The sequence below is a fragment of the Platalea leucorodia genome (genome assembly GCF_965183815.1).
Source record: "Platalea leucorodia genome assembly, chromosome: 23".
NCBI classification, from domain to species: domain Eukaryota; kingdom Metazoa; phylum Chordata; class Aves; order Pelecaniformes; family Threskiornithidae; genus Platalea; species Platalea leucorodia.
This window is the reverse complement of record NC_138845.1, coordinates 3,555,328-3,575,478: the sequence shown is the minus strand read 5'-3', so window position 1 is coordinate 3,575,478 and position 20,151 is coordinate 3,555,328. Positions and strand designations below refer to the sequence as shown.

Sequence of the window (20,151 nt, the reverse complement as noted above, 5' to 3'; positions counted from 1 at the left end):
CTAGGTGAAGGACCAGAGCTGGTGGGGGTCCGCTGGGTCGCAGGGAACCATCGCCGGGTGCTTCCCTCGGGCCGTCAAGCACGTACCGGAGGCCAGGTTTTTAATCAGCCGGTCCTACCGAAAAATAAAGACGGCACCAGCTCAGCGATGGTGGTGGGATGAAGAAAGGATGCGACCGAGGGGAAGCAGCAGAGAAGCATCGTGGTGGCGGGGATGATGCCACCATCCCCTTGGGTGATTCCCGGGATGGAGAGGCGTCTCCTCACCTGCACCAGGTCCCACTGCTCGCTGGCTGGCACCCGGCCGGGCTTCCCTCGGTACTGGCAGTCACCCAGCTCGGCCAAGCCCGAGCCCTCCCGCAGGCAGAGCTCCTTCCCGATGTTGTGCCGCAGCTCCCACTGGCTTGTGTACTCAAAATACTGGGGGGCAAGCGCAGAGAGGGGACGTCACGCTGCTGCGCCCCGAGAAAGTGGGGAAAAACAGGGGGGTGCAGGAGGGGGAAATGCCGGGGGTCGATGGGTGCTCACCTGGTTGCCCCCCATCCCGTGGCAGGGGTACATGATGAGCGGTTTCCCACCGTGGTTGTTCTCACCGACGTCCAGGCAGCTCTTGGTCCCCTCGTTTTTTATCTGCAGGGAGAGGGGAAAAAAAAAAAAGGGGCAGGGGGTTGAGCTGGGCTCTGAGGTCCCGGGGCACGGACCCACCTGGGGTCGGGGCTTTGCAGGGCACAATTATCGCTGTGCAAACACCATCCCAACACCAGGCACCGTGTCCGGGTCCCTCGTCCTTTCCAGGATGTGAGGAACGCCCACAGCAACGCCTCCGTCCCACCGAGTCAAGGGTGCGAGCTGCCCGCGACACGGCTTTTTGTGAATTAAAAGGTGAATTAAAACCCGGACGGGAGCCGCTGCCTGGCCCTCGCCGCATCCAACGGCCGCTTTCACATCGCCCCGGTGGAGGAGGGTCGGACCCAGACCCCAACACCCGGCTCAGAGGAAAGGGGCTTTTTTTGGCAGCGCCAGCCTCAGGGATGGAGCCGGTGCTCCACACCCTGCCCGGCCCCAGCTCGGTTTTTCAGGTCCACCCTGTGCATGCCCATGCCGGCAAGGTGCTCCTCGTGCAAGCTTTCCGCTCTTCCTCCCGATTTAACCCAACGCCACGTCCCCGCGGGTCCCCCACCCCGTAACTCGCCCCAAACCAGCTCTGCCGGATTCCAGCTCTTTTGCTGTCAGCCAGAGCCCGAACCTGCCCAGCCAGCCGGTGACGGACGTGGTGACAGATGCGGCTGCACCAAAACCCTCCAGCACCCCGGTTTAAATGCAAAACCCCCAAACCCAGCCTTTTGGGGACTTCACCGCTGGGGCTATTTCTAGCCAAGGACTGAGGCCGGCGGGACGATCCAGGCACCCCCGTACTTACCGCTCCGTAAAAAGTTGGAGTCAGGTCGGGGACGAACATCTCCGGGTAGACGGTCTGGAGGTACCAGGTGAAGTTCTTGCAGTGGAGCTGCTCCCTCAGCTTGCGCCGGTCTGTAATGTCACCATACGTCTTCTATCGACAAAGTCACGTGAGAAAATTAAACTGACCTCCGAGCAAGGAAAAAAAACCAAAAAAGAAAACCCCACCCGAGCCGGGGCTCAGAGCTGAGGGGTCCTCTTGGCTTTGCCATCGTCCGTCACGGCGTGACCGGGACCAGTGGTGGGGTCTCGCAGGACATCCCCCGTCCCTGGCAGGTACCCTCTGGCTCTGGCCGCTTACCGAGGGGGCTGGGCCATTTTGGCATCACAGCACAACTTTTTGGTGTTGTAAAAAATAAAAAACCAAAACATTTAAAAAAAACCCAAACCCAATGTTTTTCTACTAGAAAACATTATGGCCAAATAGAAAAATTAAAAAATAGCTTTTTGGCTACATCTTTCCACCTGCCTTTGCTTTCCCACCTCCAGGCTGAGCCCACCTCCTCCCTCTGCTCAGGCTTGAGCTCCCAGCAGGACCCGCACCCCCCGGGAGAGCTCGAAGCCCGCCGGCGTGGCCGGTACCTCTCTGGCCATCTGCGCAGCTTGCTGGTTCCTCCTGTAGAAGATCTCCTTGTAGTCGTCCATCCAGACCTCGGCCAGGCGGACCTGGTTCCTGGAGATGACCTGGGTGCCCTTGGGGAAGGTGTGGGGGCTCTTGGAGCGGAAGACGTGACCCACGACGGAGCAAGGGATGATCTCGACTTGACCTCCGCACTGCCAGACCTACGGGGAGGCAAGGCCTGAGACGAGGGGGGTCCAACCCCTCCGTGCCCCCCGACAAGGAGCATCCCTGAAGACGCCCGTTGAAGATGGCATCGCCCCATCCTTACCCTGAAGGACATTTCCACGTTCTCGCCCCCCCAGATCTCCATCTGATCGTCGTAGGAGCCGATGTGCTCGAAGTAGGACCTGGAGATGGCAAAGAGGCCACCGGCGAAGGTCGGGGACCTACGGGGGAGGGAGAAGTGGGGCAAAATAGGGTTATAATAAAAATAGAAAAGCAGAAGTCGGAGTTTTGGGGACGTCATGGCCCTCGCGGTGGGTGTGAGCGCTTTGCAGCTGTGTCCCCCCGCATTCCTGCCCCATCCAGCTGTGCCCCAGATGCGGTGGCTTTGGCGGAGGGGCCGGACCCGGCTGCCAGGAGGGGACGGAGGTGGCAGCGTGACACCGAGGGGCCTCGCCGCCAGCTCTTGACTCAAAGCGAAAGGGGGATATTGTTACCGAAAACCTATCGCCGAAAAGAAGGGGGGAGATTAGAGCTCAGCGGCCGGCGCCCCATTCACTCCTCCGGCTTCTCTAATCTTTTCCATCTGATCTTTAGAAGAGGCTGGAACAGAAACTTGCTTTTATTCAGGAAAAATAAAAAAAAAAAAAAAAAAAAAAAAGGATTCGCTGAGCTGCTGTGTTCCTGCCGAGCGGAGATGAGACGCCGCCGGGAGCCAAACTGCCGGCTCGCGGTAAAAGGGACCTTTATTGGGACGGGGACGTCTCCCGGGTGACCTCTGCACAAAGCCAGCCCTGCCGCCGGCCGGGGGACGGGACGCGGCCGGGGCCAGGCGGGGTGTCTGGTGTCTCCCGGTGGGAGCACCCGGCTTATCGTGGGGCACCGACGGAGAAGTGCAGCAGGAAAACCCATTCAGGGTTTCTCTGCATGAAAAGGAGGGGGTAAAAATCAGGGTTTTGGTGCAGTCCGATCCGCAGGTGACGTATTCTTGCTGCTGTGTCAGCGCAGGTGCCCACGCTGTGCCCAGGTAGCTGGGTACCCAGGAGCGAGAAGATACACGACAGCCATGAAGCCCTGAACGAGAGACCTTCCAGGAGCAGCGAGATGGCTGGGGGCAGTTCAAGGGTGTTTTGGCAAAAGGTCCTTTATGGCTCCACGTTCGCCAGACCCCAGGGGAGGTTTCTCCTCCGCCAGCCCCACGGCTCTGACCGCGCCTGGGCATCCTCTCCCGGGCACAAACCACCCGAGATCCCCCAAGCCAAGCATCCCACGGGGGAAGCTCCGCTGGGAAGGGACAGCATCGCCCGCCCAGAGGCACCAAAACCACCAGGGAAAACCCCAATTTGTTGGAAAAAGGAACAAAAACAACTGGAGGAAGGGGCGGTTTCCTGGCAGAGGGCACCCAGCTCTTTGCCACCCCGGGGTGTTCCTCCCTAAGCACCCCGCAGCAGCCACGCGCGCTCAGCCGCTTCATTTTGCAGCCTTCGGGTCCAGACGCGGCGTTCCCAGGGCTCATCCAACCTTTGCTACCATCACACCGGCTCCAAAGCGGATAAAAATCCCCCCCTGCCATGGCTTACTTGATGGGGAAGGTCTCGTCCTTCCTCCGCTGCCTCTCCCGGACCGGCACGGCCTCCCAGCCGAAAGTCAGGCTCCAGTCGAAGTTGCCGCGGCTGTGCTGTTTGCCGCTCTGGACCGGCTTGGAGAACTCGAAGGTGTTGAGATCGATGGTGGCGATGTCGGGGCTTACGACGGCCGTGGGCTCTTCGGCGATGCGGGATAAGAGGGGCTCCAGCCAGCCGTGAAAACACTCGCCTGGGACACGGGGAAGGGTTGGCCATTGAGGGGTGACAACTTCACCCCCCGCGGCTCCCTGGGGACCCCCGGGAGGTGGTGGCTACTCACAGTGGGCATCCAGGAAGGTCAGGACCTCCCCGCTGGCCACGCTGGCCCCCAGCAGCCGTGCCGTGATCAGCCCTTTCCTCTCCTCCTGCCGCACGACTCGCACGATCTGGAGCTGCTCCACGTAGCGATCCAGCTCGTCCTTCAGGTAGTCTGGGCAGGGGAAAAGAGCAACCGGCTCCGTCGGAGCGCGGAGATGCCGGTCCCTGCATCCCACCCTGCTGCCCCCATCCCAGCCCCGCGCAGGAGCTCCCACTCAGAGCCCGCGCCCGGGTTCGGAGCCGGGGACACATGGAGCCTCCTTTCCCCAAAATCCCAAAGTGGCTTTGGCTAAAGAAAGTGGGTTTTGCAAAGGAGCCGGCCACCCGCCCCATCTAATCCCCCACCAAAGAGGGATTAGAGGAACGACGGGGTGAGAAAGTCTCACGCCCTGCAGCTAAAGGGCCACCGGGACCGAGCGGACGAGCTGTCACCAAGGGAAGGGACAGCAGACAAGGTGTCACCCAGGGAAACTGGGATTTCTCTCCTTCCTTGGCAGATGCAGCCAAGCCAAAAGCTGGGAACGGCCAAGCGAGAGCCGGGACATCCAGAGACCCAACCTGGGAAGGGACCCTAAGTCTCACGAGCGTCCGACCCACGTCCCCACCGCAGCGGGAGCCAAGCTCACAGGCAATAAACCCCGCACCGCCCCGAGCCTTCTGCTCCTTGGGAGCACGTGGAGACGCCGCGGGCAGAAAGGGAGCGTTTATCTCTGGGGTGAGGGCAAAGTCCGCTCCTCTCCAGCGCCCCGACGCTGAACCGCATCGTTAATTTGCTCTGGGTGTAGCTAATGAGGGTTGCAGCCTGGCGGGCAAGGCAGCTGGCGGACGAGGTGCTTGCAGGATGCGGGAGGAACGCCCAGGTTTTCTCCAGGGCTGGGTTAACAGCGGTGCCGGAAAAGGGAAAAACCCCGACGGCGCTCCCGGCTGGATGTGAAACAACGTGGAAGAGCTGTCGGGTGCATCCCGGGCCGCTCGGAGACCGCTTCTCCTCCGAGTGGCTCAGAACCACTGCTCCCGGGGACGGAAGGATGCTTGGCATCCCCCTGCATCCCACCGGCTCCCGCGTCCCGCCACGGCTCCCGCGTCCCGCCACGGGCTCCCGCGTCCCGCCACGGGCTCCCACCCACCGTCCGTGCTGGCATCGTCCACCAAGATGATCTCCTTCAGCAGGAGGGCCGGGGAGGTGTGCAGGACGCTGTACACCGTCCGCAGCAGCGTCGACCAAGCCTCGTTATGGAAGACGATGACGACGCTGGTGGTGGGCAGGGGAGGGCACCGCTTGAATTTCTGGTCGATACACCTCCGAGAGAGAAAAGCAGTGGTCTAAGCAAGATGGGGGGACACGACAGAAACAAAACACCCCTCATCCCCCCCCAAACCCCACGGCAGGAGAGCGGCTCCCAGCCCCGGCGGCCCTCAGCTCGTCGCCGCTTTGATTTCAATTGATTTCTACCTCTCCCCCCGCCGCCGGCCGAGTGAATCGCATTCCTGCCGCCCGCCCGGCCCCGGTGTCCCCCCCATTGTCACCGCTACACCTGCTAAGCACGGATAATCGCCTGCCGGCGCGGGGGGGGGGGGCGGTTTCCACGCCGGGGCTGGGCTTCTACCTCCTATTCAAACCTTTTTTTCCACCCCAAAATCCCCCCCGTGCCTTCCCGAGCCCACCCTCCCCGTCCCCGAGCAGGCAGGGCTTAGGGGGGCCGTGCTTTAATCCGGCAGCCCGTGGCCGGAGGGCAGGCGAGGAAACCTCTCGAGTTTATGCCGCTTCCTTCGCCCCCCCCCACCCCAGCGGGGTCTGAGGCTGTTCCACTCGGCTAAGAAAAGAAAAAGTCCGATTACTGGAACCGGCTGAAATAAAAGAGGGAGGGAAGGGAAAGGGGGGGGGAGATGCTGGAGCCACCCGGCCGCGAGCAGGTACGCGGAGACAAAAAGAGCTGCCGCTGGCTTTTGCCCATTGCGGTTAAAAACCAACCCCAAGGGGACAAAAATTAGTGAAAGAAATAATAAGAGTTATATGTATTTTTTCAGCCCTGCCTCTGTTTGATGCCCTGCCAATGCTCGGTGACATCCCGACCCCAATCCGCTTCTATTTCCCCTTAAACTTCCCCGCCGAGGGAGCGAGCGGACCCGCGGGGCCCTTTGGGCGACGGCTCTTACTCCGGCGGGCGGCTGTCGGGTCCCAGCGCTCGCTGGAGGGAGATGCGGTCGCTGGCGAAGGCGTTGAAGCAATGCTTCTCGTAACCTCGCTCCTTCTCCTTCGTCTCCTCCGGTGTCCATCGATCCTTCTTGAAGGCTTTGCCATCGGCTCCGGGGCTGGCGGGGTCTTGGGGGGGTCTCTCCATCAGCGGCCGAAGCTCCGCCGCCGTGTAGACGCCGGGCAGGCAGGAGCGAGCGTCGGGCAGCGGTTCCTCCTGCCGAACCGGAGCGCCGATCTGCAGCTTCGGCATCGAGTCTCGGATGTTGTTGACCGCCCCCAGCATCAGGTCGAGGACTTGGTCCTTCCCCTGGACGATGTTCTTCAACCAGGGTTCCTCGCTCGGGTCCTTGTTCCCCACGTCCTTCTGCAGGATGAAGAGGAAGATGACGAAGACGGCGCCCGCCAAAGCCACCTTCAAGGGGCTGTAGCGTCTCCGGAAGAGCCTCATTTTTTTTTCCCGGGTGGTTTCTGGAGGGTCCTGCCTGCGGCGATGGGCGTTTCAGGGACGGGGGGTCTCAGGGTGCTTCATGATGACCTGTTCTGCTCCACCAGCCTGGGGAGAAGGAGAAACACCCGCAGGTTAATTCACAGACCAGATGCATTTCGGGTGCATCCCCTTGATATTAATATAACATTAATTAGATATTAATACATTCCCTGCTCCGGAGCAAGAGAGACCCCTGCAATCCTCTCCCCCGCAGCCCATAAATCCACACTGAAAATAAAACACCAGGAAAAAGCGGCGTTCGAAAGATTCTGCGGGACGCGCTGGATCCAGCCACCGCAAGCGCGGGACGTCCCCAGCAGCTTCTCCTGCGACCGAGCCAGCGGCTGCAGCATCCCCGCCGCAACCTCCCCACGCCGAGAGCGGCGTAACGAAGCTAAAATAAAGCTGCAAAATTTGCCAAAATATTTTTGGCTGCGTGGAAAACGCTTTTCCCCAAGTATTTTTCCTGCCTGCAGCGTCACTGGGAAGGAAAACAGGCGCAAGACCCCGCGGCGCTTTGGTTTCGGCTGAACTGGAGCGGCAGATTCGGTGTCCGGTGCCCTGCCCAGTGCGGCGGCCGCCGAGAGCTCAGCACCAGCTGCAAAGCCTCCGCCGGGACCCGGCGAAAGCACCGTGACCGGTCGAGCTTTCCCACCGCGAGCAAACCTCCCGCGGCTGCTCTTTGTGAGCCGCTGCCGTCGGAGCATGGACAAGCTCTGCGGGAGCCATTCACCGGCATCTCCTCCTCCTCCTCCTCCTCCACTTCGGGGTCCCCCCCGCCTCCTTTATTTCTTTTTTCCTTTTCTTTTTATTGCCTTGGAAATGGTGCGGCCCCAGAGCGGAGAAGGGCACCTGCCAGCAACTTCAAGGGCGAGGAAGCTTTGGCTCGTAAAGGAGGAGGGACGAGGCGGTCCCCGGGGTCACCGCTTTCAGCGCCGCGGGGATCAAAGCCAGCGGCTGGACCACGCTTCACTGCCAAGGGCGCCCGTCCGCGAGCCATGGCGGGACCGGGCGGCACCGACCCCATGGAGGGGGGAAAAAAAAAAAAAGCAGAATTAAGGAAAATAAAAAAAATCCCCCTCAATTTCTGCTCGTATCTGCGGAAAGATGCTCCCACCCCACTCGCGGCCCTGAGCCCCGATGCTTTCGTCGCACGGTGCAAGCTGCTGCCGTGCAAGGAGGCGAGTGGCGAAGAGCAACGCGTTTTGGGGAGGAAAACCCCGATTCCACTATCTCCATATCTCTCCGAGAGCCTCCTTCCTGCCACGTTGCTGCGACCAAGTTAACGAAGCGCGCTCGTTAGCTGTGCGATGCTAACGAACCCCGGGGCGGCACTCGGGCACACGGGAGAGGGCACGGGTTTGTGCACGAGCGCCGCTGCAGCTCCCGAGGGGGCTCCAAGCCCAATCCCTTCCCAAAAAGGGCCCAAGCCCCCCAAAATCCCCCCCAAAAAGCGCCGGGGTGGATTTTGCAACGAGCTGCGGCGCGAGCTCCTGGCGCGCTTGTACTCTCCGCTGCCAGCCCTGCAAACCCGCGGGCTGATGCTGCTCCGTCTCATCCCGAAAATCCCACGTTGGGCTGGGGCTCGCCCTGCACCCAGGAAAACCAAGGCCAAAATCATCCAGTGGAGCCCATCGGGTTCGGAAAAGGGGAAAAAAGGGTTTTGGTGGGAATTTGGTGGCAGGCGGAGCATCCTCCGAGGCACCGGAGGGAGGAATCGCAGGGAGAGGCGGCAATCGAGAGACGCTCCCCTGGCAGAGGGGGGAAAAGGAAAAAAAAAAGGAAAATAAATAAAATAAAAGCAAATCAACACCTACACGATGCCGTGAGCAAACAGGGCGGCTGCGGTCAACGTGGCCGCGTGCTCCACGTGGCAGCGAGCCGGCGGCCACGATTGCAACGGCGGAAGCGGCTGGGATTGCAAAAAGCCAACAGCGGGATGCGGGGTGCAATCCTGCACCACCCCGCATCCCCGGCGCCGGCCGGGACGGGGGAAAGGCGGTTTCGTTACCAGCAGTGCCAAAAAACGCTCGGCGCTGGTGGTGAGGTTTGGCTCCTCGGCACAGCTGCGGCTTTAGGAGCCGGTAATGCCGGGGGTGCGAGGGGAAGGTGGGTGCTGCTCGGCACGAAGCAGGGGCTCCCACGGGGCTCCTGCCGTCAAGCCGCTGGCCTCGCCCCGGTTGGGGTGAGCCCGGGGAGTCCCGGACCCGCTCCCGGTGCTGGGGGGCCGGGATCCCGGAGACGGGCTGGGTGGCAGCTCTGCGCCGCCGGGGCTGGGTGCTGGGGTGTCCCGTGGGGGGAAAAGGGGGCCGGATCCTGCTCACCGCGGTGCACGGAGCCACGCGGCCCCGGGGACCCGCTGGGCTGCCCCGGGGGGCTCTGTCCCGGGCCCCCCTTCCCTGGGGGGCTCCATCCCGGGAGCCCAGACCCTTCCCTCGGGGAGGGGGGGGCTCCACACCGGGACCCCCGGCTCCCCTTTACCCCGGGGGACTCCATCCGTGGACCCCCGGCTCCTTCCCCAAGGGGGGTCCGCATCGGCATCCCCGGACCGGGCTCCGCACCGGGACCCCCCGGTTCCCCCTTCCCCGGCGGGGGGGCTCTGCACCGGGACCCCCTCCGGGTCCCCCTTCCCCCGATGGAGGGGGGCCGCACCGGGATCCCCGGACCGGGCTCCGCATCGGGACCCCCCGGCTCCCCCTTCCCCGGACCGGGCTCCGCACCGGGACCCCCCGGTTCCCCCTTCCCCGGCGGGGGGCTCCGCACCGGGACCCCCCGGCTCCCCCTTCCCCGGCGGGGGGCTCCGCACCGGGACCCCCCGGCTCCCCCTTCCCCGGACCGGGCTCCGCACCGTGACCCCCCGGGCCCCCCTTCCCCGGACCGGGCTCCGCACCGGGACCCCCCGGGCCCCTTTCCCCCGGGAGGGGATGAGACTCCGCACCGGTGACCCCCGCACACCCCGCTTCCCCCAAGAGGAGCGCTCCGCACCGGGACCCCCCCGGATCCCCTTCCCCCGGGAGGGAGGCGCTGCGTACCGGCCACCCCTTCCCCGGGCGGGGGGGCTCCGGACCGGTCCCTTCCCCAGTTCGCACGGGCGCGCCCGGTGCCCCGGCGCGGCAGCGGCAGCGGCAGCAGGACCGGGACCGGGACCGGGACCGGGACCGGGACCGGAGCGACCGGAGCCCCTCCCCCCCCCCCCCCCGCGCTCACCCGGTTCCGCGGCGGCGCGCGCGGCCGCAGGTGCCGTCCCGGCGGGGCGGGGCGGGGCGGGGCGGGGCTGGCGCGCGGGAGGGGCGGGGCGGGGCGGGGCGGGGCGGGGCCGGGCCACCGCCGCCACCTGCCGCCGCCGCGGGGTACAGGTGCACGGGGCGGTGCCGCCGCGGTCCTAGCGCCGCCCGCCGGGACCCGCGCCGGCCTCCCCCGGGGGCGACGGCGGCCTGACAGCGGGGTACCGGCGGGGACGGGGGACTGTCGGGGCCGTATGGGCTGGGGACGGGGGGTGCCGTGAGTGGCAGGGGCCGATAGGGGCCATAGGGGCCTGGCACCGGGGGTGACAGGGGCCTACAGGGGCCACAGGGGCCTGGCACTGGGGGTGCTGGGAGCCTCAGGGGCCTATAGAGGCCATAGGGGCTAGAGGTGCCTGGCACTGGGGGTGCTGGGAGCCATAGGGGCCTATAGAGGCCATAGGGTCTACAAGGGCCTGGCACTGGGGGTGCTGGGAGCCTCAGGGGCCTATAGAGGCCATAGGGGCTAGAGGGGCCTGGTACTGGGGGTGGTGGGAGCCATAGGGGCCTATAGAGGCCATAAGGGCCACAGGGGCCTGGCACTGGGGGTGGTGGGAGCCACAGGTGCCTATAGAGGCCATAGGGGCCTGGTACTGGAGGTGCTGGGAGCCTCAGGGGCCTATAGAGGCCATAGGGTCTACAACGGCCTGGCACTGGGGGTGCTGGGAGCCTCAGGGGCCTATAGAGGCCATAGGGGCCACAGGGGCCTGGCACTGGGGGTGCTGGGAGCCATAGGGGCCTATAGAGGCCATAGGGGCCACAGGGGCCTGGCACTGGGGGTGCTGGGAGCCACAGGTGCCTATAGAGGCCATAGGGGCCACAGGGGCCTGGCACTGGGGGTGCTGGGAGCCTCAGGGGCCTATAGAGGCCATAGGGGCCACAGGGGCCTGGCACTGGGGGTGCTGGGAGCCATAGGGGCCTATAGAGGCCATAGGGGCCACAGGGGCCTGGCACTGGGGGTGCTGGGAGCCACAGGGGCCTATAGAGGCCATAGGGGCCACAGGGGCCTGGCACTGGGGGTGCTGGGAGCCTCAGGGGCCTATAGAGGCCATAGGGGCCACAGGGGCCTGGCACTGGGGGTGCTGGGAGCCACAGGGGCCTATAGAGGCCATAGGGGCCACAGGGGCCTGGCACTGGGGGTGCTGGGAGCCTCAGGGGCCTATAGAGGCCATAGGGGCCACAGGGGCCTGGCACTGGGGGTGCTGGGAGCCATAGGGGCCTATAGAGGCCATAGGGGCTAGAGGGGCCTGGTACTGGGGGTGCTGGGAGCCACAGGGGCCTGGCACTGGGGGTGCTGGGAGCCACAGGGGCCTATAGAGGCCATAGGGGCCACAGGGGCCTGGCACTGGGGGTGCTGGGAGCCACAGGTGCCTATAGAGGCCATAGGGGCCACAGGGGCCTGGCACTGGGGGTGCTGGGAGCCTCAGGGGCCTATAGAGGCCATAGGGGCCACAGGGGCCTGGCACTGGGGGTGCTGGGAGCCATAGGGGCCTATAGAGGCCATAGGGGCCACAGGGGCCTGGCACTGGGGGTGCTGGGAGCCACAGGGGCCTATAGAGGCCATAGGGGCCACAGGGGCCTGGCACTGGGGGTGCTGGGAGCCACAGGGGCCTATAGAGGCCATAGGGGCCACAGGGGCCTGGCACTGGGGGTGCTGGGAGCCTCAGGGGCCTATAGAGGCCATAGGGGCCACAGGGGCCTGGCACTGGGGGTGCTGGGAGCCATAGGGGCCTATAGAGGCCATAGGGGCTAGAGGGGCCTGGTACTGGGGGTGCTGGGAGCCACAGGGGCCTGGCACTGGGGGTGCTGGGAGCCACAGGGGCCTATAGAGGCCATAGGGGCTACAAGGGCCTGGCACTGGGGGTGCTGGGAGCCACAGGCGTCTATAGAGGCCATAGGGGCATGACCCCAGGGGTGCTGGGGACCAGTAAAGGCCTGGCACTGGGGGTGCTGCCAGGAGCTATAGGTCCTGTCCCGCCCAGCCGCTGGGTGGCGGGGAGAGAGGCACTGGCACGGTGCAAACGCCCTTCCTACCCACGCTCGTCCCTTGCTTCGTGCCACGTTTGTTGTTACTATTCTTATTTATTAATTATTCTGCGGGCGCTGCGGAGCCTCCCGAGCTTCCCAGCTCGAGGGCAGCGGTTCACCGCAGCTGGGCGTTTATTTACTGTCAGTTTTACCAGGATGCAATAATCACTGGTAATAGTTTTTGGGAGCACACCAGTTGCTATAAATAGACTATCAACCCAGGAACTTGCTAATTATTCCTATCCCTCTGTGTCATCCCTTAGCAGTCTGTATCTTCCCAGCGACCTGCCGACGGCACCAGCTCGCTGCTCTCCACCGGCACCCCGAGCCCGCGCTTGGGGACGGGGCCGTGATCCCCCCTCCGGCGTGCGAGGAGGCGGCAGCCCCAATGGCGAGCCCCCCGCTCCGAGCGCCCCGTTTCCCGCCTCCTCAAGACCCGTGTTTAACACTAGATGGTGGTATCTCCATGACGCTTCGGCCTGAGGATCAGCAGCTGTTAGTCACAGCACAAAATCTCCCCGGAAAAGCCAGGTGAGATATTGGTGGTGTGAAAGAGCCGCTCAAAACCCCTTCAGGGACGATGTGACAGGTACGAGCCCTTTGGCAGGGGATTTCTACGCTTGCGAGGAAGGGGACGAGCAGCCCCCAAACCCCCCGTGCACCCCAGGAGAGGCTGCGGTCGAGACACGCGGGAGGGCGACGGGGAAAACCCCAGGGGCTTCTCCAAGATCCCAGACGGATGAGCCCTGGGCGGGTTTTAATCACCCAGCTGAGGATTTTGCCTTGGCTCCTGTGCTGTACGGAGGATTTGGGGGATTTGACCCGAGGCAGAGTGAGTATTAATTTGGATTATCAGGATATTAGCTTGAATATTAGCTGCCTTATAGGGGATAAGTTGGGCAGGGCTCCGGGGCACTGCAGCCGCATAAATATCCAGCAGCTGCATAAATACCCAGCAGCAGCCGCCACGTTAAAGCACTAACGAGTCGCTAGAGAAAGGTGGGGGGAAACTGAGTCACAGAAAAGGCACATGCCTCACCCAGCGCGGCGCAGAGAGGAGCCAGCACTCACCCGCCATGAGGCCACCTGTGGCCTTCATAATCGTCTCCTGTGCTTTTCAGAGCTAAATTTAAACGCTGGGTTTGCACAGCGGTTGCCTGTAATTCACTGCCGCTTTGTTTCCTGCCTCGCCACCGTGCAGAGGTTTCGGTCTTAGCACAAAAACTAAAGGGGAAATTCCCTACCCCAAAGTTTGCTGCCGCTGAACTTTTTTCAGCTGCGACTTGCCGAGCCTGATGTCGCGCCGCGGCCGCCCGGCCGGGGGAAGGAGGGTCCCCCGCCAGAGTAAGTGCGCTTCTGCGGAAAATGGAGCTTTTTTGGCTTTACGGGGTCCACGCCGGGCTGTGTCGCGCGGGGGACGGGGTGGGGACGGGCTTTTTGCTGCGTTAAACCAGCCCCGTTCCCCGGCACCGAGGGAGAACGCGGCTGAAGGCAGGTCCTGCCTCTCCGAGTCGCTCGGTGAACGCTGAGCATCTGATTTCCCCAGGACTTTTGTGTTCTCGGATTGCTGCCTTTAATTGCAATTTGTGAAATGCTTTTCAGGTTGCGCAGGAGATTAAAATCTCCCGGTGCCCCGTCCTCCTCGCGTCACAAAAGTAATTTGGGGGAAATGAAGAAGCAGTTAACTACTGAAAAAACCAGCAGGGATCGTACAAAATCAATACAGGCTTGCTTGGGAATGACAGCTCCAAATCACACCCTTCTTAATAATTAATTGGCATAGTTATATATAACTCTCAGGCAAAATATATCCTCTTAATCTTTAATTTGATATGTTAGCTGTGGAGCTAGCTGCTTTGGAGGGTGCAAAATACTTATCCTTGGTTTTTAAGAATCAACGGGACCCAAACAGCCAAAAATGCGATGCAGATACCATCACGGCTTGTTTGTGGTGTGAGAAGCGCAGAAATACCTGCCCTGGAAGCAAACCTTACCATTTTGTCTGCAGTTTTCCTTGCGCCGGGTGCGTCTCCTTTGGGCCGGTCGGGATTTCTGCTCTTCGCCCCTACCGGGGAATCCACATCGCCCCAAGCGTCAGAGGAGGCTCCATCAAACCGATCAGCTGAGCCCCTAATTTCAGAGCCGGAGCTTAAATTTGTAGCGCTGAGCAGCAGCGAACCTGGAAAATATGACAGGAAGCAAAGCCGATTTGCATATTTATGCTAATCGAGATTACCCGAATCTTTCAAATTAAAACGTACTTTGCAGATGGCTTGCAGATTTGTACCGAGCTTTGGTTTTATTTATTATCTTTCAGACTGGTAATAATTGGTGCAATATGGTAAAACGGGAAAGTCTAATCCACAATACAGCTGTTAAAGCAGGGAGAAATGTGTTGAAAACAATGCAGAGGGATTTTTCTTCGTAGTAACAATATTTGGTTAACACATACCGTGTGGGTATGAGCTAGATTTTCATTTGCGGGGTATTTTTGAGAGCAGAAGGGGCAGCTGAGGGCTGAGCATCTCAAGAAAGGGGAATTGTGCCTCCCTGCTTCGCCCCGTTTGGGTTTGTGGATGGGAGTTTGTTTGCTCTCACAGCACCGCACAAAAAATTAAATCCCTTGGTGCTAAGCGAATGGGAAATGCAACTTTTTCCAGGTAGATTTTTCAATAAATGGGACTTTTTGGTTGTTTGGAGCTGAGCTCGCGGCAGCTGCGGGCCGAGGGGTGGAAAAGCCCAGCTTGGCCGTTCAGTTATCCCCTGACTTGGACAGAATCACTTCCCTTTTCAGTTTTTTTCTGTGTAAATGTTAAGAGAACTGGGAGTGCTTCTTTTTTTTGCAGTCCGGCGCGCATGAGCACGTGGGATCTCCGGGGATCCTGCAGCATGACCGAGCCCGGTCCTCCCCATCCCACCAGCTCAGGGTAACCTCGACGGCTCCTCGCGGCCTTTGGCTAACACCCAGCCGGTCATTTCCTCTTGCTTTTCTCCTGATCAGGCGCGATGGAGATGGAAGAAGCATTCCTCCAGCTCTGCGAGGAGGTCGCCAGGCTGCAGGATCTGTGCGTCAAGCAGGGCAAGCTCCTCCAGAAGCTGACTGCCAGGAAGGGACCCGTCCTCGGTAAGCAGCGGGGCCGGGGAGGGTGCACTGAAATTGCAGATCCGGGCTGACAAGTGCAATTTGAACCTTTGTCCTGATGCTGGCAAGAAGTTTGCTGCAGAAAGTGAAGGTGGTTGAAGGCAGAAACGTGCTCTGCAACCCGTGCTGGCTGCCGTGGCTTTTTGGCTTCGCCTTCGCCATCAAACGCGGAGTAACGTGTGCGTGTGTCTGCTTAGAGTCATGTTAAAACCGCCGCGGGCGTGCTGCTGCTTATTCACACCTCTTGCCCCCGAGGAGAGGGGGAAGGAGCGTGGGGCAGATGGTACCCATTGCCTCGAGCGGTTTTGGGAAGCTGGGGTGGCGGTGGAGCCTCTGCAGCCTGAAAACCGCCCGGGGAAATGTTCTCGCCCTCCCCAGCAGCCTGCCTGGTTTTCCAAGAAACCTCCCTCCCGCTCCCCCGGCCGTGGTCCATCCATCTGCCCCCCCCAAGCAGTCACGTCACTCCCGCAGGGTTTTGCACGTTGCTCCCGACCGTAAAGGGTGTTTTCTGTGGTCAGGAGGGATCTGCTCGGGAAACATCTGCCATGTGCTGTGAAACCAGCAGCCTTGTGTGCTCCCCACCCCTGTGCTCGCCTCCTTTCCCCGCAGCTCCGCCGTCTGTCTGTCCTTCCTGGGGCTGGCGCGCAAATAAACGTCTCCAAACGTCTCCAAACCAAAGCCATTACTGGGATCAGCCCGGCTTTTGGGGACGCAGCGATATCTCAGCGTCTCCTAAGGTAGCCAGTACTCCTCCGACACTCAGCCCTCTCTGGGTGTCCTCGGATGCTCTTTCTTCGCTGCTCCAACCTCGTATTTAATCGAGCAATGGGGACAGGCGAGCTTTGCCAGCCAGGAGGCAGCGCCCAGTTGTTTTGCAAGCGCAAAAGGAGAATGAGGCAATGGGAAGGCAAACACAAATGCCCTTAAAGTCCCAGGAATGACTGCTCTGGCTTGCTTTCTTTCAAAGATATCCCCGTGTCGCTGCCGATCCAGTGCACGGAGGATATGGTCACGGAGGAAGGGGGAAGGCCACCGGACAGCCACCAGAAAGGCTCAGAGGCCCCGGCATCCGCTGCCTCCAACCCGGAGGGCTCTGCTCATCCCCTGGCGCAGCCGCACGCTGCCGATGCGCTGCCCGGCTTCGACGGCAAGTGCCCGCCAAGCGCTGCGAACGGCAGCGTCTTCGGTGGTGGAACTGGAGGAGCGGCTCTTGCCGTAGCTTTGGGCAGCAACAAGGCAGAGAGGAGCGAGAAGGTGGATGTAGAGATGTGGCTGAAAACCTGTAGGATGCTTCCTACTGTGAAAGCCCTTAAAGAAGAAGTGAGAGCTTGCTGCAGCCCGCAGGAGTTGGCGGCACCAAACCCGGTTGTTGGGGACTCCTTCCTGACTCTTCTGGACCTCTATGAAGCCCCAGAAACCCTTCGGAGGGAAGATGCTCCCAGCGAAAGTGCTCTGCCTGCTGAGGCGAAAGTCCCGGTAGAGATCCGAGGACCCGTGCAGGTAAATTGTGAGGCTGATGGGGATTTTTGTCTGTGACTTTTGCATGCTCTTCCCAGCGTAATGGCATCTGCCAATCTTCAGCATCCTCTCCATCGGCCCTGCCGTAACACGTGGGAAGCTGTGGCAGAGTGGAGGTTAAGGGTTCTGTCCTGAAAAAGTCTCCGGGCACCCGATTCTCCGGTTCCCAGGGGAATTAGGTACATAAAAGCCCCTGGGACCTGGCTGCCAGGCAGCACCTGATGCGCTTCGGGAGAAGTCCCTCCCGTGATCCTTTCTGAGGCTTTGAGGAACCCTTGGAGCCGTCGATTCGGTCTCGGGCCCGGGGCGTGGGGTGGGGACTGTATCGACCTCCTTTGGATCTGCAAATTAAATGAGCTCTTAAATATTTCCTTTATTCTCTCTGATTTATACGCCCCCAAAAGGATGATTTCTAAAGACATCCTAAACTCTGGCCCCTCAGTCCTCCTGGTGAGCCTTCGCAACCTGCGTTACGGGTGGGCCACCAGCCCTGGACTTATCGGCGAGGGTCCCTCTAATGCCAAGCCCATTTCCTTTCATTCCTTCTTCCAAAGGAGGCCCTTAAAAATTATTTCACGACTGCCGTGGCTACCTATTCATGAGGAAAGCTATTGATTTTCAGCCTGGGCTATATTTAGAAGCTAGTTTCTTTTTAAGAAGAAGGAGAAGAAAGAAAGAAGTGGAAGCGGTGTCTGTCTGGTAAAGCCCTAATGTGCCTTATCAGCACTTAAACGATAATGGCACGAAAAGGAAATTACAAATGCGCTCCAGCTTGCTTCTCACAAAAGCACTTTTCTCATGGTCTGGCTCGGACAGCGATTGTAGCTGCTGAGGGATGAGCGATGGGTGATGGGGGATGCTCAGGTGCCGTACGGAGGCAGGATCCTCCAGTGGATTTTGGCCAGGACGGAGCGAGGGGGGACTCAAAGTCTCCCAGACTCCAGCCCGCGGGAGCAGCCCTTAGCCCAGCCTTTCTGCCGGCACAAAACCGCGGTGGCTGCTTTTGGAGGCCGCGCTTCGGCGTGGCAGACCCCGGGATGGAGGCCGGACGCAGCTGGGGGCTTGAAAAGAGGCTGCCTCTGCTTTTCCCACTGACCGCTTTTCCCCTTCGCTCCTCGCAGACGTCCTGGACGCCGGGCTGGATGCTGGAGGACAGTACGCTGGGGCAAGGCGCCGTCCTGGCCTCCCAGGATGCTCAGGCTTGTGACATTTGCCAGGAGATTTTCCCATCGGACACGGCGGGCCAAGCAGACTATTTAAAGCACGTCTTAGCTCATATGAAGTAGGACTCGCCTTCGCGATCGGAAATCCGCATGTTTGCACCTTGACCAACGTGATGGGCTCCGGACCTTCATGAGATCCTGCCGCTGGCTTTGGCCGGGGCCAGCTCAGGTGGCAGTCCGCTTCCGTGGGATCCGACGTGCTCCCAAGCGTGGTCCCTGATGCGCTCGCTGCTTGATGGGCCGGTTGAGGGCTCTGGGTGTGTTTTGGCTTGTTGAGCTTTGGGGATATCAAAGCAGCTTCTGTCCTGGGGTCCGGACTTGTGCGGGGCTGAGCTGTAACTCAATGGGAAATGGAAATTTTTCAAAATTCACCTTTAACTGAGTGGAAATGAATTTTCCATAAATAGATAGGGATGTTTGAAAAGTCACCTTGGCTTTTTCCAAGGACATGAAAGGCTGGGTGAGAGAATCGCGAGGTTTTCACGGTCACCAAACCTGAATTTGCCTTTTGAGAGGGGCTCGGCGGCACGACAATGGGGCCGGATCGTGCCTTCCGAGTGTGTTCCCGGGAAAGGCGTAACCGAGAGCTCTTCTCACTCCTATTAAAACCTCATCAGCTCCAGCTCAGTGACTTCTGGGAGTTTAATTGATCCCTCCGCAGGTGGGAAGAGGCTTATCCGCACCCATCGGCATGGGGTCAGCTCTCCCGGCTCAGGCCCCGCTGTGTTTAGAGAGCAGCGGAGCAGAAAGGGGCTCCTCCGACGCAGGGATGTGACCGCCCCCCGTGTTATTGTCCCGTCTTTCTGTTTAGGCTCTTGGGGAAACCGTCTTTTGAAGGAAGGGCTCTGGGAGGCGGTGGGGGAGTGGGACTGGGGGATGCGGAGGGTGCAGCTTCTGGTCCTGCGGCTGGGTCTTTCCCAGAGCCTGGGTGAACCTCGCTGGGCTGTGCTTGGCCCTCAAGCAAGGTTTTGATCTTGCCCTGAATAACAGGAGCAAGTAATTGCACGTGAGGGTGGCATCCATGCGACCGGAATTAAGATTATATTCGCTCATTAACAGCACCTAGGTTATATAGTGCTCTCCATCGGTGGCTGTCCGTGTGTTTTGCAAAGGAATTCACCCGCAGAGGTGGGGAAACTGAGGCACGAAGCATGGATTAGCTCCAAATCCTCATACAGGCCTTTTTTTTTGGAAAAAACTCATCTCAGGCTTTTATGTTTTGCAAGTTGCTTCTGAAATGGATTTGGCATCCCATGCTTGAGGCAACTCGCATTGAAATCGATAGCCAGATTCTCCTCGACTTCCACGGATCAGGACTAATTGCCATCTCCAGCTCCAACACCTCATCTTCAGCAACACGGATCATAGTCGTGAGTCCAGTCTCTTCCCAGAAACGGAGCCACATTTATGAATTCGCTGTGACCGCGGCAGAGCTGATGACAAACATCTGCGTGTCCCGAGGATCTCGTCCTTTCAGACAAGACGTGCACGGGGCAGGGCGCCAGGTTGGCAGCCCCATGGTCCTGGCTAACCCGGGCTTCGCAGGAGGCGAAGCCGTTTCTCCGAGAACCATTTTCCAAGACAGATCCTACAACTTCTTTCTTTAGAGCCGCAGCTTTGAGCTTGGTTTCTCCGTTCGCGTGGATATCGGAGCTGCTTTCTGCCCTGGGCAGAATCAGGACCTTTATTTCACTGAAGGTCAAAGTGGGTTTTCTCAGCGTCGTGGTGCAGCTTTCCCGCTAGCATCTCCTGCTCCAAGTTTCCTCCTGTGACTCCTCAAATTAATCAGGCGGTGGGATGATTTTATAGTGTTTTGTGCTCTTCTATAAGGCCTGGAAGAAAATATCATTTCCCAGCGTGCTGAGTTACTGGAAGCGCCAGATCAGAAAGCGAGCCGGAGCAAGATAAAACATAAATTTATTTGGTGTAAAATTGTAACAGCCATCCAGAATTTGCTGGAAGGAAGAAAACCAGCCCGGTTCTTCTTGCTTTGAGAGCACGTCCGGTAAATTTAATTTAAAAATCGCAAGCACAGATGGCTTTTCTCAAGACTCAAAGCAACCGTGGCGCAGCGCTGGTTTCCACCAGCGG

At 60.5% G+C, this 20,151-nt stretch overlaps 1 protein-coding gene across 1 annotated transcript; it reads right to left on the bottom strand.

Annotated features, from left to right (window-relative positions):
* GALNT6 (polypeptide N-acetylgalactosaminyltransferase 6) lies at positions 1 to 14,239 on the bottom strand (the record flags this gene model as incomplete). The annotated part of the gene is made up of 11 exons (XM_082332367.1): positions 14,172 to 14,239; positions 6,342 to 6,934; positions 5,312 to 5,484; positions 4,147 to 4,296; positions 3,822 to 4,056; positions 2,348 to 2,465; positions 2,040 to 2,240; positions 1,420 to 1,551; positions 528 to 629; positions 267 to 419; positions 1 to 114 (listed from the first exon to the last, which is right to left on the bottom strand). Exons 2-11 carry the CDS (start codon positions 6,827 to 6,829, stop codon positions 1 to 3), a joined length of 1,866 nt encoding a protein of 621 aa, XP_082188493.1. The 5' UTR covers positions 6,830 to 6,934; positions 14,172 to 14,239.
* Positions 14,240 to 20,151: the final 5,912 nt, after the last annotated feature.